Source organism: Phoenix dactylifera, chromosome 1 (assembly GCF_009389715.1).
Source record: "Phoenix dactylifera cultivar Barhee BC4 chromosome 1, palm_55x_up_171113_PBpolish2nd_filt_p, whole genome shotgun sequence".
NCBI lineage: Eukaryota > Viridiplantae > Streptophyta > Magnoliopsida > Arecales > Arecaceae > Phoenix > Phoenix dactylifera.
The window spans coordinates 16,605,079-16,619,885 of NC_052392.1; the positions used below are offsets into that span (position 1 = coordinate 16,605,079).

Genomic DNA, 14,807 nt, shown 5'->3' on the forward strand with positions numbered 1-14,807 from the left:
CATGTCGGAGCTTGGATTCTGCCCCACTTTATCACAGCTTGGACCACCGAGCGCTCACCAACCGGTCCGACGAGGGACCCCGGTCCAACTCGTCGTGGTTCGTTCGAAACCAGTTCGAACCGTTCGGTCTAAATTTGTAGAGGTTGACGTACGGGCCACGCAAACCGAGTCGGAAACCCGTCGAAAGAGAGAGCCGTTGAATCCGTGCAGGTGAGTGGCATTGTCGTGGAAAACACCAAAGTACGTGGGCATTTGGTAGTCCTAAGGAGAAAACCGGTGGCGGGGTCGAAAGTATCGCCCGCGGGTACTGCTACGGTTTCTCCGATAAGTAGAGGCCAGAAACACTGGTAGGGGGAAGACGGTGATAGAGATCGAAGAGAAGACCGGAGAAGAGAAGGGTAGGGGAAAAATGAATTCGGATTTCGGCGTTCCCCGGGAGCTCTCTGAGCTCCAGCAGAAGAGAGCTGAGTACCTTGCCGAGCTCCCTCCTTGCCTTCAGGTCTCTCCTCCTTTCCTTCTCTCTCTACTTCTTGTTCTTCTCTGGCCATTGCTTTTCTTCAATATCGATCGAGAGATTTCCTTCTCCTTCTGATCTGTCTCTTCTTACGGGTTGATTCGATGCTGGTGCTTTATTTGCTTGATTTTTTTGTTGGAGTTGTTTCATTCTGGTGATAGAACTGTTTGGTACTCTGCTCGGTTACCGGCTCAATAGTCGTTTGGATTTGATGATTGTTGCGAGGAGATCGGTCCTGGCCCCTTTTGAACGGTCGGGGTCTCAATTGTTTTTTTAGTATTTTGTGGATTGGATTTTACTGTAAAGGAGCAAACTTGGAATTGCTGCACAGCTTATACTTTCCGGTCTTGAATCTTGATGGTTTAGATTAGTAGGTTGCATGGTTTAGGAAAAGTGAAGCAAGTCTTCTTCTTCTTCTTCTTTTTTGAAGGAAAAAATGATGCCTTTAAGTGGGATTATGGGTTTCCCGTAAAGCATCAAGTTAGGTGCCAGTTTCTTTGTGTTTCATGTTATGCTGATCACCTGGATGTAAATATTTTGACCAGTTAGCAGTAGCAGAAATTTAATTCATGCCATATATACATTGTCTTTTTTTATCCTTTCCCTTTTTTTAATTTCTGTGCTCAATATTTTTGGAACATTTTTTTGCTGGCAGCAAATTCCAAGCATCCACATCGAATGACATATTTAATGAGCTCGTGTCTGATTCTAGTAATTTTGGACTTGTTCATAACGTTGATTTGTATAACTGGCATGTGGCAATGATAAGTTGGTTGAATTTATGCATGGTTATTAAGACTAGATGAAAAGTTTTTTTTTTTCTATATCAGAATATGATCTGAATCCATGGGTTTCGAGCTATCAGTCCGAATTATTTTACATTGTTTTTTTTTCAAAAGTCCGATAATTGCCATGCTGTTATCTTATTTGACTTATTTTTTTCTAATTTGTGTTTATTTTCATTACAATAAACAGGGGACAACGGTGAGGGTAGAGTTTGGCGATTCAACTACCACTGCAGATCCATCTAGCGCGCATGTTATCAGCCGGGCCTTTCCACACACATTTGGGCAGCCGTTGGCTCATTTCTTGAGGGCAACAGCAAAGGTCCCTGATGCTCAGATCATAACAGAGCATCCACCTATGAGGTCTGTATTCATCTGTAACTTGTCATTTTAGCATATCTTTAGCTTGGGACGCATCAACTTGGTAGTCATTATGAACAACAAATTGTTGTTATAACATTTCGATTTATGTGTAGTGCTGAATTTATAGGTCTGAATGGCTTATTGCAGGGTTGGCATCGTATTTTCTGGGAGACAATCACCAGGGGGACATAATGTTGTATGGGGCCTTCACAATGCTCTCAAAATTCACAACCCTGACAGTGTTTTGCTTGGGTTTCTTGGTAAGCATGTTTAGCAGCATTCTCTTTAGTCATACCTTCTCCTTAAAGTTCACTTACTCCTAGTTAGATAAGCTGTCATGGTGTCATTTCTCTCTGTGTATATTCGATTCGGCTGCCACAGACAAGAATACAACAACGATAGAAGTCGAGTAGCTTGTTTTTATTTTGTACTCTTTATTTTATGGATGGAAGGGCCTGTAGGCAATCGGCTACACAACAATGGGTAGCCCTCCCCTGAGTAGCTAGTTAACACTTGTGGATTGCTTAGTTTTTAAGGAACTCTGCAGGTCTATCAATGGCATTAGTTAGGATTTGTGACGACTTGTTTGGCAAGTGTGATGGAAGTGTTTGGGGCTGGATTGCTACCTGTTTGTCATTTCTGATAATAGTTATGTAGTAGTCTTACTAATGTTGATGATTCTTCACTGCCAAGCTCTGAGCATCTTTATGCGCCTACCTATAAGGTATTGGTGAAATCACAGAAATGAAGTTACGGGTTGATACAATATTTGAGGGATCAGTGATATGAAATAAAACTAACGAAAGAGCTGCCAATGCAGGGAATAGGGATTTTATCTTCTGATGTATTACTAGTTTGCCAGCTCATACTTAGACTTGTAAATGTGTGTAAAATTAAATCCCAACAAAAGAGCAACTAATCAAATATTTGTTCCTATAGTCATCTCGCATTCCCACTTTCATGTCAATTAGTCCATCTGACCAGTTGTCTTAAAGAGTGTAGGATAAACATAACTTGGAGGCCTAAATTGCTACTAGAGATATGACCTGATTGATCTTTTGTTGTGAAAAAAATGTCTGTCAATATTTCTTCTGCTGATTTCTCTTGTCTGCGGGGACAGGTGGCACTGAAGGTTTTTTTGCCCAGAAAACTCTGGAAATCACAAATGATGTTCTTTCTACGTATAAAAACCAAGGTTTACAAAGCTTAACCCCTCTTCTTTTGTCTCGGTAATGTTGGTAATTCTTTTAATTTACATTAAATTTTCGTTTTCTGAAGGTGGTTATGATTTGCTTGGTCGAACCAAAGATCAAATAAGAACAACTGAGCAAGTTAATGCTGCAATGACTACATGCCGTGCTTTGAAGTTGGATGGTCTTGTTATTATTGGAGGTATCCCACTAATTCATGTAGGGAGTTCAATATTTGCCACCAGACTAGTAGTTTAGTTTCTTATTTGTTTCCTTAATTATTTTTTCTTTAAAAGGGGTCACGTCCAACTCTGATGCTGCCCAGCTTGCAGAGACCTTTGCTGAGTCAAAATGTCCAACCAAGGTACATTCACAGATATATGCATTACCTAAAGAGTCATTTTTTGTTGTATGTTTAGTCTATGTGCATTTTTCTTTTGCGTACATCTAATATCTGTAAACTCTATGCTATTTCCTTCTTACTTTTTGTGATAAAGTTGCTATGTAAACTGTAGCTGAATGGTGCAGATGTTTTCAGGCAATAGTAGTTTATGATTTCTTCCCTTTATGTCTATGTAAGCTTGTATTTTTCCGATGACTGAGAGAATTTTCTGGACAGGTGGTTGGCGTTCCTGTCACATTAAATGGGGATCTGAAGAATCAGTTTGTTGAAACAAATGTTGGATTTGATACAGTATGCAGGGTACGACTCCAGTGATACCATTCCATATACACATCAAGTTAGCATGATCTAACATGTTTCTCCCTTTTTTTTTTTTGGAATTCTAATTATTTCACTTTATATGCTTATGCACTATTGCTTTTGGACATAATACTCTGTTGAGTATGGTGATTTATCACTCGTGGTGGATGCAGTTCCAAACTCCAATAGGACTTGAAATTCATGATTAAATCAGCAGTTTATCTAAAACTGGGAAAATGGATACTTCATAAATATGGGAAAATGGAGTCTTGATACAATATCGATCTGTTTTCATTACTAATGATAATTGTTATTATCAAGTAGCAATTTCCATTATTTTTTCTCATAATCTTTGAGAAATTTAAAAAAAGTGGATTGACTTTTCTTTACTATTTTTTTCCTTTGTCTGAAGCTTATATTTTTGCTTTCTGATTTTAGGTTAATTCACAACTCATAAGCAATGTTTGCACAGATGCTCTCTCCGCACAGAAGGTATATATCATGATATCCTGAAGAAGTAAACTATATTTCTTTTAAATATCCAGCTAGCAGCTATGGCTTAGTTAGACCAGTTAGAAAATTCCTATCATGCTGTACTTATGGCATTGATGTTGTGGGTACAATGACCTTTTTTAAGTGTTCGATCGGTGATCAAAGAAGTTGGAGATGTTTATTTGCAGTGCTTATGTAACTAAACATTTCTCAATGGTCAAAGTTTTTCATTTTGCTTGTAAAACTTTGGTTACTCAGAAGATCATTCTGGTGGCATGAACTGTATATGATTTGTGTGATTTCACAATTTTGCATTGAACATCTTTTAAGCAATCAATGATTTCCATTTGCCTTTTGCAGTATTATTATTTCATTCGCTTGATGGGTCGCAAGGCATCTCATGTGGCTTTGGAATGTGCTCTCCAGTCACATCCAAATATGGTTTGGCTTCTTATCAGAAAAAAAACTGACAAACAGAATTTCATTTCTGATAACACATAATAAATGTTTCTTGATGAAAGAAATAGTGTACTATGTATTTTTGGTAAAGATTTCTTATGGAAAAATAATTTACATATTAGCTTTTCTATTAATGCTGTGTATACTTTCCTTGCTTTGCTTCGATATACTCTCAGCTCATCTTAGGTGAGGAGGTGGCTCTGTCAAAACTTACTATATTTGACATAACAAAGCAGATCTGTGATGCAGTCCAAGCCAGAGCAGAAAAAGGTTGGATGCAACTGGTTATACTTGTTTAATGACTAATTTGTTCTTTCTGATGCATTATATGTTTTTGGTGCAGACAAGTATCATGGTGTCATTCTTATTCCTGAGGGTCTTGTAGAAAGCATTCCGGAATTGTATGCGCTCCTTCAGGTAGTTTCCCTTGTTATATATACGAACTGCAGCTTTAGGACTTGCACCATGGTTTTTGACATCGCTGAAAGCACATATCTTATGTGAACTCTGTTTCACTTTTTGAACTTTTGATCCTATCATTGTAACTTCTTTAGGAAATTCATGGTCTCCACAACCAAGGTGTTTCTACAGAGAATATTTCTTCACATCTTTCACCTTGGGCATCTGCCTTGTTCGAATTTTTGCCTCCTTTCATCAGGAAACAGGTCATTTCCTCCCTTTTCTATGAATTAGAAAATATTGGATAAAATCATTTCTATAACATGCCTGAATGTCAGTTTTGCTGATAAGCTGTTCAATGATGCAGCTGCTGCTTCTTCCAGAATCTGATGACTCTGCACAGCTGTCCCAGGTAGATGTGCTTCAAGAGCAGCATTTTTTTGTAATGAAGGCCTACAACATTTTGTAATTTTATGTTTTGGTTTAATATCTTCCTGTTCAGATTGAAACAGAGAAACTTCTAGCCCAGTTGGTGGAAAAAGAAATGAACAAGCGTATGGTAGGTTCAGTTTCTCCCCTATTTAGTGACTATGCAACATGGAGAGTATTTCACACCTAATATATTGCACTTAGACTGACAGAATTTGCTAAGAAAACTTTTCTTTCGTGCTCCAGGTTGCACGTTACCTGCACTATGAAAGAGTGCACTATTGCATTTCTTTAATTTGTTGTGTTGTTTTGTACAACATTTTGTATAGGGGCTGAAATTTGCTTGTGCTCTATATCTATGTCGCGTCTTTCTTTGCTACTCCTTCCTGAGTTAATCTTTAAGTGCACTAAATAGTCTAATGTTTTTCCAGAAAGAAGGCACATATAAAGGAAAGAAATTCAACGCTGTCTGTCACTTCTTTGGTTATCAAGCTCGGGGATCCGTACCATCCAAATTTGATTGTGACTATGCATTTGTAAGTTCTGGCAAGAGTACTTTCTGTTGTTGTTTTATAGTTATTCTGCAATCATTATGTTATCCTTATATGTGCAGGTTCTTGGACACATCTGCTATCATATTCTAGCTGCTGGTTTGAATGGATATATGGCTACTGTAACAAACTTGAAACATCCTGTGCACAAGTGGCGATGTGGTGCTGCTCCACTGACGGTGGGATCTTTGTGCTCTTTTTTTTTTAAAAAAAAAATTAAGCTAAAATGATTTATTTTTGAAATTATGATACATCTGCAAATGTAAAGTGGGAAAGGACTGGACAATATTAAAATATTCAAGTATATCATGTCTGACAGTACATATTGTTTCTTGCAGGCAATGATGACTGTGAAGCGATATTCACGTGGTCCTGGATCAATACCTATTGGAAAACCTGCCATCCATCCTGCTTCAGTTGACTTGAAAGGAAAAGTATATGAGTATGTTCCCTTTACAACTTCTGACTGATTTTTTGGTTGCTTTCTTTTCTGCATTTTGACCAAAATCAGGCTCTATTATTTATTAATTTATAGCAGCCATAGTTGCTGATAAAAGCATAGTTCCTCGCCATCCTTTATTTTCTTTTTCTGCGTGGTTAATTGTTCTTTAGCTTAACATTTGGAAGATGGTGATCGGTTGGATCTTGCATGGATCCAGATTTATACCTGCAAAGACTCAAAAATCTGAATCCTGATCCGCATCGACCAATTTTCAGACCTATGTTCTTAATGAGGTCCATTTTGTCATCAGATGGAGTTTTTTTTTGGGTTTAATTTTACTTGGGTCTAGGGAAAGGGATCTACTTGCTTATCAAATTAGAGAGTAGGAAAGCAAGGGACGGCTATCGTTACTATAGAAGAGCATGATACTGTGTTCTTCTTCCCTCGCAGCTTCTGATGGGCGAAAAGATCACAATTAGCAACTTGCCGAGAGAATGGGTTATCCAAGTACAGATCTGGCCATGGAGGGTTAGGCTTGATTCATCCACCTGTGAATGCAGATGGATTTGAATTCCTAATTGTGAATTGGCATTCAGTTGCTGCATTACACATAAATGGAGAGCAGAAAGTATTGACCCCTCTTCCCCAGCTCTCCGCCACAAGGATGGCAAACCGCAGTGGAGCGTATTTTGTAAATCTACCAAACAAGTAATCCAATGGCCAGTCTGCCCCATTGCCACTTTGTATGTGGTTTGATGGGTCAGGATTGGGTGGTTGGTGGGTGCTCATTGCGATGCGATCCTAAAGATTCACAACTAAAGCTAAGAGAGATATTGGTTCATATTCATACAAAACTTTAGAAATAAATATTATGACCATTTGAACCATGTTGTGTGTGCATGTGTTTGTGTGCTGGGCTATTAGACCCTTGAAGATCTAATACGGATTAATAAGCTCTTGTATCCTTATGAGATCTGTGATATTAACTCTGATATCAACTAAATAGTGTGTCATGTGGATTGGAAGCATAACCAAAAGTTTGAATTATATGTTGATTGTGTTGCTGGGTTATTGGCTTCCATTGCTACACTATATGTTAGTCTTGATTGGTGTTTGGATGCTGTTTATGGTCATAAGAAACTTTTATGGATTATTGGCCTCCATTGCTACACTGCATGTTAGTCTTGATTGGTGTTTAGATGCTGTTTATGGTCTTTAAAAACTTTTATGCTTTTCCTTATGGGTTGTTTTAAGAGCTAAAATTTTTTAGTTATTATTTCCAAATATTGTTAATGAGAATTCTGAAATTTTTTTTATATATAAGTAGCCCAACTTTTGGCAGTGCTAATGATGATTATGTTCGTTTCTGGCTTTGGATTTCAGGTTGTTGAGACAAAAGGCACCTAGTTTTCTGATGGATGACTTGTACAGAAACCCAGGACCACTTCAATTTGATGGTCCGGGTGCTGATGTGAAGACTTACACATTATCTGTTGAAGATCAAGATTACATGGGCCGAATCAAAAAGCTCCAGGAATACCTTGATAAGGTACTCATATTGACTTCTATGTTCGAGTAGTTTTGCTTTCCCTTTCCCTTAACTTCAAGTTGCAAATCAATTTGCTTCTTGGGTCAAATTAGGGTTAGTCACAGGTTTGCAAAGCTTTTTAATTGCATGTCATATTATTGATCCTTTATTCTCGACATCATTTCCATGCCCCTTAGTTTCACACTCCATTTTTTTTTTCAGTCCTATGTTGCCACCTTCAAATGCTCCTTCCTACATCAGTTCTAATACATTAGTTTCCTACATCTTCAAATTTGAGTCCGCACTCTTCTCCGTACTGGCCATAGTTCGGCATGTATTTTTCTCTTTCTTACTTGCATGATTCAGTTCCTTTTTCACATGATTGCATGTGAGATGGTGGGACGGATAAGAAATTTGAGCGACAGTCGCTCACCCAAAGGTCTCTTTATTTGTCGGACATAAATCATTGATACACCATTTTGGTTGATTGGTTTAACCTAGACCTTAAAGTAGTTGGCTAGGAACTCCAATGCAGTTCCTTTTCAATGATCTCCATCAAATATTGCAACCTCTCCAACATATCTGTAGCTTTATGAGACCCTGTCCGCAATATTCATGTGATCTAGCATTAGTTTTCTAGATGCTGCCTCGGCCACCTGCATGTCGATATGTAGCTTTAGATACTCCAATTATTGGGTTGTTCTGCTGCTTAATGCTCCTAGTTAAATTTACAGCTCTCATGCATGCACCACCCATGGGCACACTGTGTTTTGCCCTCAAATTCTTATATTTCTTTTGTATGTGCAGGTGAGAAGCATTGTGAAGCCTGGGTGTTCACAGGATGTGCTGAAAGCTGCTCTAAGTTCCATGGCCTCTGTGACAGATGTGCTATCGGTGATGACCGCTCCATCATTCCATAGCCAGCCACCTCTTTGAGTTGCGGAAGCATCTTCAATGGAGATCTACCAGTGACCTGTTCTGTTCATTTCCTTCAACATAATCTACATAATCTTCTATTTTTCCATCAAGTCAGTAATGGTATGAAGTCAGGATCATTGGCATCCTCAACATTCAGCCTACTTGTATGTCTATGCTACCGCGGGCCTCCTGGCATTTTCGACGTTGGTGAGTTCTTACAATGAGTCTGTTTATGCAAAATAATGACACAAGCAAACAGTGTCAAACAACTGTGATTTGAGCATTTGCTTCAGCCAGATGAAGTTCCATGTATTTAATTATAGACACAGCAGGGAATGTAGGCTTCTGAAATTTTTGGGATGTTGAATGGTGATGCGTCGTATAGCTGCAGTGCTGCACTGAGGATAGCTGCTCTTATGATTAATTGGCGTGCATCATTGTAATCCATATATTTACATATATACATGCATATAGTCATGGTAAATGCATCCTTAATATATACTTGTAATGAAATATGTGATAGCCTAATGTCCTCCACATCTTGCTTAAGAAATGAGAGACAGCAGTTTGTTTCTAGAACTAACAAATATTTTTTTTATTTATTTTTGATAGAAGGAATTTACTTGGTCCCATTGCTGAACTTATTTCAGACCACTCCAAATGGTCGTCAGGCGTGAAGAGAAACACGCTTCTGAATCGGATAATTAATAATTTATCCACAACCTGATAGGTGGGTGTGTTCTTGCAAGGAGGCTATCAATGTCTCTTTGGACCACATTCCCCAACAGAAACCCAAGTAAAAAAAAGAGACAAAAAAGGTGCCATTTCCAATCTTTTCATTTCTAAATTAACTATGGGAAGATAGGCCGAGCCTGTACAAGCTCTTACTTATAACAATCGTGATATCCTGCTGAGATTATATTCTTTCAGTAAATTGCAAAAACCATCTTAGCTTTATATTTATTATATTTACATTCAATAATTTATAAAATCTACATTTACACCCAGCTAAATTGGTGGAGCTAATGAAACTACTTATCTCATATAAAAAATTGAAAATATCTTTAAATGTAGTGGAGGGTATATACGTTTTCTTATGCCGTCGGTTTGCTGTTATATCACTTCAGGTTATTTTTTAAATTTTTTCTGATATATCATTTGGATTCTATTTAAGGTTAATGATTTAACTAATATTCTGTTAAATCATAGGTTGTATTAGATAAAAACAAATATAGATTTTTCAAACTGTTAGATATAAGTGTAATTTATTCCTAAGTTTAGAGAACTTTTTGTAATTTATTTTTTTTAGATGATAAATCCCAGTTGAGATTTTTGATATGGACAGCTTGATAATCTATCATAAGTTGTTTATACCAACTCAAATGACCAGGTCTACCGGTACAAATCCTGGACCCGGTCCAATTTATACTTTCCAATTGGAAGATCTACCAAACACCTGCTTTATAATTTCTTTGCTCTTGACAATGTTCCATTGATAGGCCGTCTGCTTATTGTTTCCTAGTCACCTTCAATCCAAGGTGTGACAATTAAGATCCTTAGGGCAGAAGCCAAGTGCAACCTCCCTTGGTTCCATCTTTGCCATTTAAATACAAAAAGAAAAAAAATGCACTAGATGTCAAATTAAAGCAATAACTATCTCCCTCCCTCCCTCCCCTCCACTCTCTTCTATGTGAATTGGTCTATTTTTTTGGCGTATTGTTCTACATTCCACACGTTCAAGGCATAAGTTAAGCAATGAAGCAGCAGCAACTACGTGCTTACATCTGATGCTGGGTCAAATTGCATCAAGAAAGCTTGCATTTTATAATATTTTAAAGCTAACATGGATATAATATCAATCTTAAGACTATTTTTTTTTTTGAAGTTAAATATGGGCTTTATAGTTCAAAAAAAAAAAGAAAAAGAAACATCCAACCTATTCCCATTGTTGAAGTATCATTTTCTCATTTCCTTTGGACTGAACACAATAGAATCTGCCATCCAGAGGTTCTGATTGTAATTACCTTGTCCACTGGTGGCACATTTAAATCTTTTCTTACATTCCATTTAAATGAGATCAACTTTATGTCACCAACTCTCAACTTTGACATCAATCATCTATTCAATTTTAAAGAAAGAAAAAAGTGAGAAAGAAGAGACAACAGATACTCAGATATGCGCATGTATATTCCTACCACTTCCCTTCTAGGACAAGGGCTAAACTAAAACACTAGCTTGGAATCTACAAACACATGAAGTATGAAATGAAGTTTGAAGCATCTCCTGTTCTTTTAATAAGACATTTAGGTAAGCCAGTCTAGTTTACATTTCTGTAGCAATTATTTGAAGAAAACCTTATCCAGTCATCTAAAATTATTGTTTATGTACTTTCAACAATCATAGATGAACGGAAAAACCCTTCGATGAAACCAGAAGACTGCTCATGACAAGATACATTACAAGCTGATGTAAATGTTTAGTTTAGCATCCAGACATCAACTATGAAGGGATGCCTCAAGGCACATCAACTATTAAGGTCTTACCACCACTATTTGACATAAGCGAAGCAGCAGCAGCTGCTGCTCCAGGAACAATACCATTGAAACACTGCGGTTCGAAAGATGCAGGAGCCTGCAGCAAACGAAATCCTCATTAAGATATAATCATTCAGACATCTTATGATCAACAATGACATGGAAGGGTATGCTTATGGAGCCAGATACTCGCCAAAAGAAGTAACAGCAGAAATGACTCCCCTATGGTTTTCGGCTGCAGCAGGGGCTGCGATTTCAACCCGTTGGATGCCCGGAGTAACAGGCACAGCTTCATCAGTGGTGTGACAGTTTGGCACTTTACCGGCAGAAGTCACAATAATAGTTATCTGGGCTCCTCCCTTGAAATGGAAGGCAAAAACCATCTTCAAAAGTTCATGGTCTAACTTGTAACCAAGGGACTAAAAGAAGCACAGCACATTATGACCCACTTTGCTTTCCACTATCGTTCGAACTAAAACTGAGATCTGGTTGGCACCGGCACCGGCACCTCTCATGGCACCCCCAACATGCTGTAGAGTCCTATGCAATCAGAAGACTCAGTCATTCAGGTTAATTTGAAAGGACAAGGAAGTAATGTTGATAAGGTGACTGTGAAAGCTCTACTAAGAAAGTGCAGGCTGTGTTCAATCACACAAAAGACGGACATCAGAGGGCACCACTCCTATAAAACAGAGAGGCATTTTTACATGAGTGATTGACCGCTGAATAAAGACATAATGAATTCACAGTTGCAATATACTCACCAAGGTTTGGTCCACTTTTTATGCACAGCTCATGTACCCTGACACATTCTTATGGAACACCACACTGGTCCTGAAGAAGAATCTCCACAGCCTCAAAATGCTGAAAACAGACCATTATTATGACTCATGTTTCTTGTGCCACAAAAAAAAGAAAAAAAAGGTGTAATCAAACTTTCAATCAATAAAAAGAAAATCTAGGTTTCATAAACCACTAAGCTGTCTTGCTGTTGCTATTGTTCCAACTTAAAACATCAAATATCTTGGAACTTAGTGTTTCTTTCATTTCATATCAAATACTTTCCAAAGCTGAAGCTTTTTATGTAAATGAATTAGTTAATGCTTGTTCAAATAGGGAGTTTTTTGCTTTTGCCATGTCATGCAAGTAAACATGGTGTAGAATAATCAAACAACAGTAGTAGCATAGACAATGCCTGTGACTCAATTATCCCTTGAGCTATGCAATCCATTTAACTTCTTGTTACTCCATCATTCCTTTCCTTCTACAAATAAAACAAACATCATTATAAAATTGCAATCTCTTTTATTACAGTGAAAAAGGGTTTAGAAAATATGCATCATCTTGTATGAAACGCCAATAAAATATTCTACAGGTTAGTTATGATTCAGATAGAAAACTCTTCTGATTATCTGTGTTTTCTGCATAATGCACAGGAATTAATATGGGCAATAAGTTTCAGGACTGGAGTTAACCTTTCCAGTTTAGAACAACCTGCTACAGTCTTTATCTGCTCTAAATCTTTCTTTCATTTTGTAAACAATGGAGGTATTTTAAAAGGATGTAAGAGTGCTAATGAGCTAGGTGAATGCTAGGATTGCTCCAAAACATAACGCCTACTAAAAAAGGTTGCTCCACTAGTAAGTGAACTGCCAAGAACCATTGTCATTTTTATGTAGATGGACTAATCGAATTCCATCACTCAACTTTATTAATCTCATCAAATATGATGTGTGAAGCCATGCTTTCCTGTTCTGTTCAGTACTGACATTGCCATAGTCATTTGTCACAATTTCAGTCCCAGCTCAAGCTTGCTCTTCAAATAATTCAAGTATGTGCACAAGTCTCTGCCGAATTTAATTATTTTCCACCAATATTAGACATTTGCAAAAAAGAATCTGCTAATGCTCAAAGTTTCCCCATGGAAACAAATGTTCCTTTCATCTCCTCATCATGCACATTTTTCAAATCATCCTTTCAGCGCATAGTTTTCCCAAAGGTATACTTTTTTGATCTTATCTTACTTTGCATCTCCCTTATAACACAAACACGACCCCCTCTCATATTGTTTTCCAGTCTGAAATTTATCTTTTGTTCTAAATATTTTATACATTCAAGTAGCACTTATCTACGTCACAATATTAAATAGAGAAAATACGCATCACCCACGACAAAAGTAGGAAAAAAACAAGAAAAGAGAAAAAAAAAATTATGTCTGCAGCCGCTGAGGCATTTCGTCAAACAGTTCGCATTAGAGAACAAGAACATGCAGCCCAAGAAACGATACATTTTGGGTTTGTGCCTATATACACTGTCGATGCTTAAATCCAACAATAGAGCATAAATCCAGAACCGCTTTCATAAAATAAGACAAAAACCGCCAAATTCTTCCGGGGTAAAATGACCACCTTTGAGGCGGAGAAGAAAGGCTTCCACCCCCGACACAGCTCGTTCCTAGGAGCCGCCTACTCCCCGAGCCCGACTAGCCTTACGGCTTACGGTGACTCAAAAGTCCAATAACGTGCGACCCAGGAACACTTTTAACTATCGTTCACCGCTTGTTTGTCACGGTCGTCTAGGGGTGGTTCTATATACACCCCCCCTATTGCTCAGGACACCCCCCAAAAATTAAAAAAAAATTAAATACTCTCTACACCCCCCATTTGCTAAGGACACCCCTAAAAAATTAAAAATTTCTAAATTACCCCCCACCCTCCCCACCCCCTCACCTAAATTGCTCTCTACACCCCCCAAACCCCCCCACCCCGCTCTTCCCCTCCAAAACACCTCGCCAACGCCCAAAACCCCCCCGTTCCCCCTTCTCCCTCTCGTCGCCGGCATTCTCCCGATCTCCGACCACCTCGCCGGCTTCTTCCGGAACCACCTCGCCGGCTTCTTCCGAAATTTTTTTTTTCACGGTTCGTGCTCCGTTCGGCACTGGATCGCCGAACAAAAGGCTTCTGTTCGGCTGAACAGTGCCGGACAGAAGCCTTCTGTTCGGCACTGTGCAGCCGAACAGATCTGTTCGGTTGAGGGTTGCCGAACAGAAGGCTTCTGTTCTGCACTGTTCAGCCGAACAGAAGCCTTTTGTTCGGCGATCCAGTGCCGAACGGAGCACGAACCGTGAAAAAAAAAAATTTCGGGAGAAGCCGGCGAGGTGGTTCCGGGAGAAGCCGGCGAGGTGGTCGGAGATCGGGAGAATGCCGGCGACGAGAGGGAGAAGGGGGAACGGGGGAGGAGGGGTTTAAGGGGGGTTTGAGGGGTGTTTTTTTTTTTTTCTTTTCAAAACGAAACGGAGGAGGAGGAGGGTGGGTGTATGAGAAAATTTCAAGGGCAATATGGTAATTACACTAAAGGTTAGTTTGGGTATTTTCTTTTGGTTTTTGGGGGGTGTCCTGAGCAATAGGGGGGGTGTATATAGAACTACCCGTCGTCTAGTCCTCAAATGACCAAAATGCCCCTTCCGCTCCCCTCGCTTCCCCAATCCCCATTTCATCTGG

The 14,807-nt window shown here is 38.7% G+C and overlaps 1 protein-coding gene and 1 pseudogene across 1 annotated transcript; one reads left to right on the forward strand and one right to left on the reverse strand.

The window, feature by feature from the left end:
* Nucleotides 1-339: 339 nt before the first annotated feature.
* LOC103695832 (pyrophosphate--fructose 6-phosphate 1-phosphotransferase subunit alpha-like) lies at nt 340-9,272 on the forward strand. The gene is made up of 19 exons (XM_008777256.4): nt 340-499; nt 1,490-1,662; nt 1,810-1,922; nt 2,783-2,857; nt 2,941-3,054; nt 3,149-3,216; nt 3,472-3,555; nt 3,994-4,047; nt 4,408-4,488; nt 4,683-4,776; nt 4,850-4,923; nt 5,061-5,171; nt 5,273-5,317; nt 5,408-5,464; nt 5,766-5,870; nt 5,948-6,064; nt 6,224-6,327; nt 7,711-7,876; nt 8,663-9,272. The coding sequence occupies exons 1-19, from the start codon at nt 410-412 to the stop codon at nt 8,789-8,791; spliced, it is 1,854 nt and encodes a 617-aa protein (XP_008775478.1). The 5' UTR covers nt 340-409; the 3' UTR covers nt 8,792-9,272.
* A 1,925-nt stretch (nt 9,273-11,197) lies between these two features.
* Nucleotides 11,198-13,819, reverse strand: LOC103695835 (annotated as a pseudogene).
* Between the last annotated feature and the right edge of the window lie 988 nt (nt 13,820-14,807).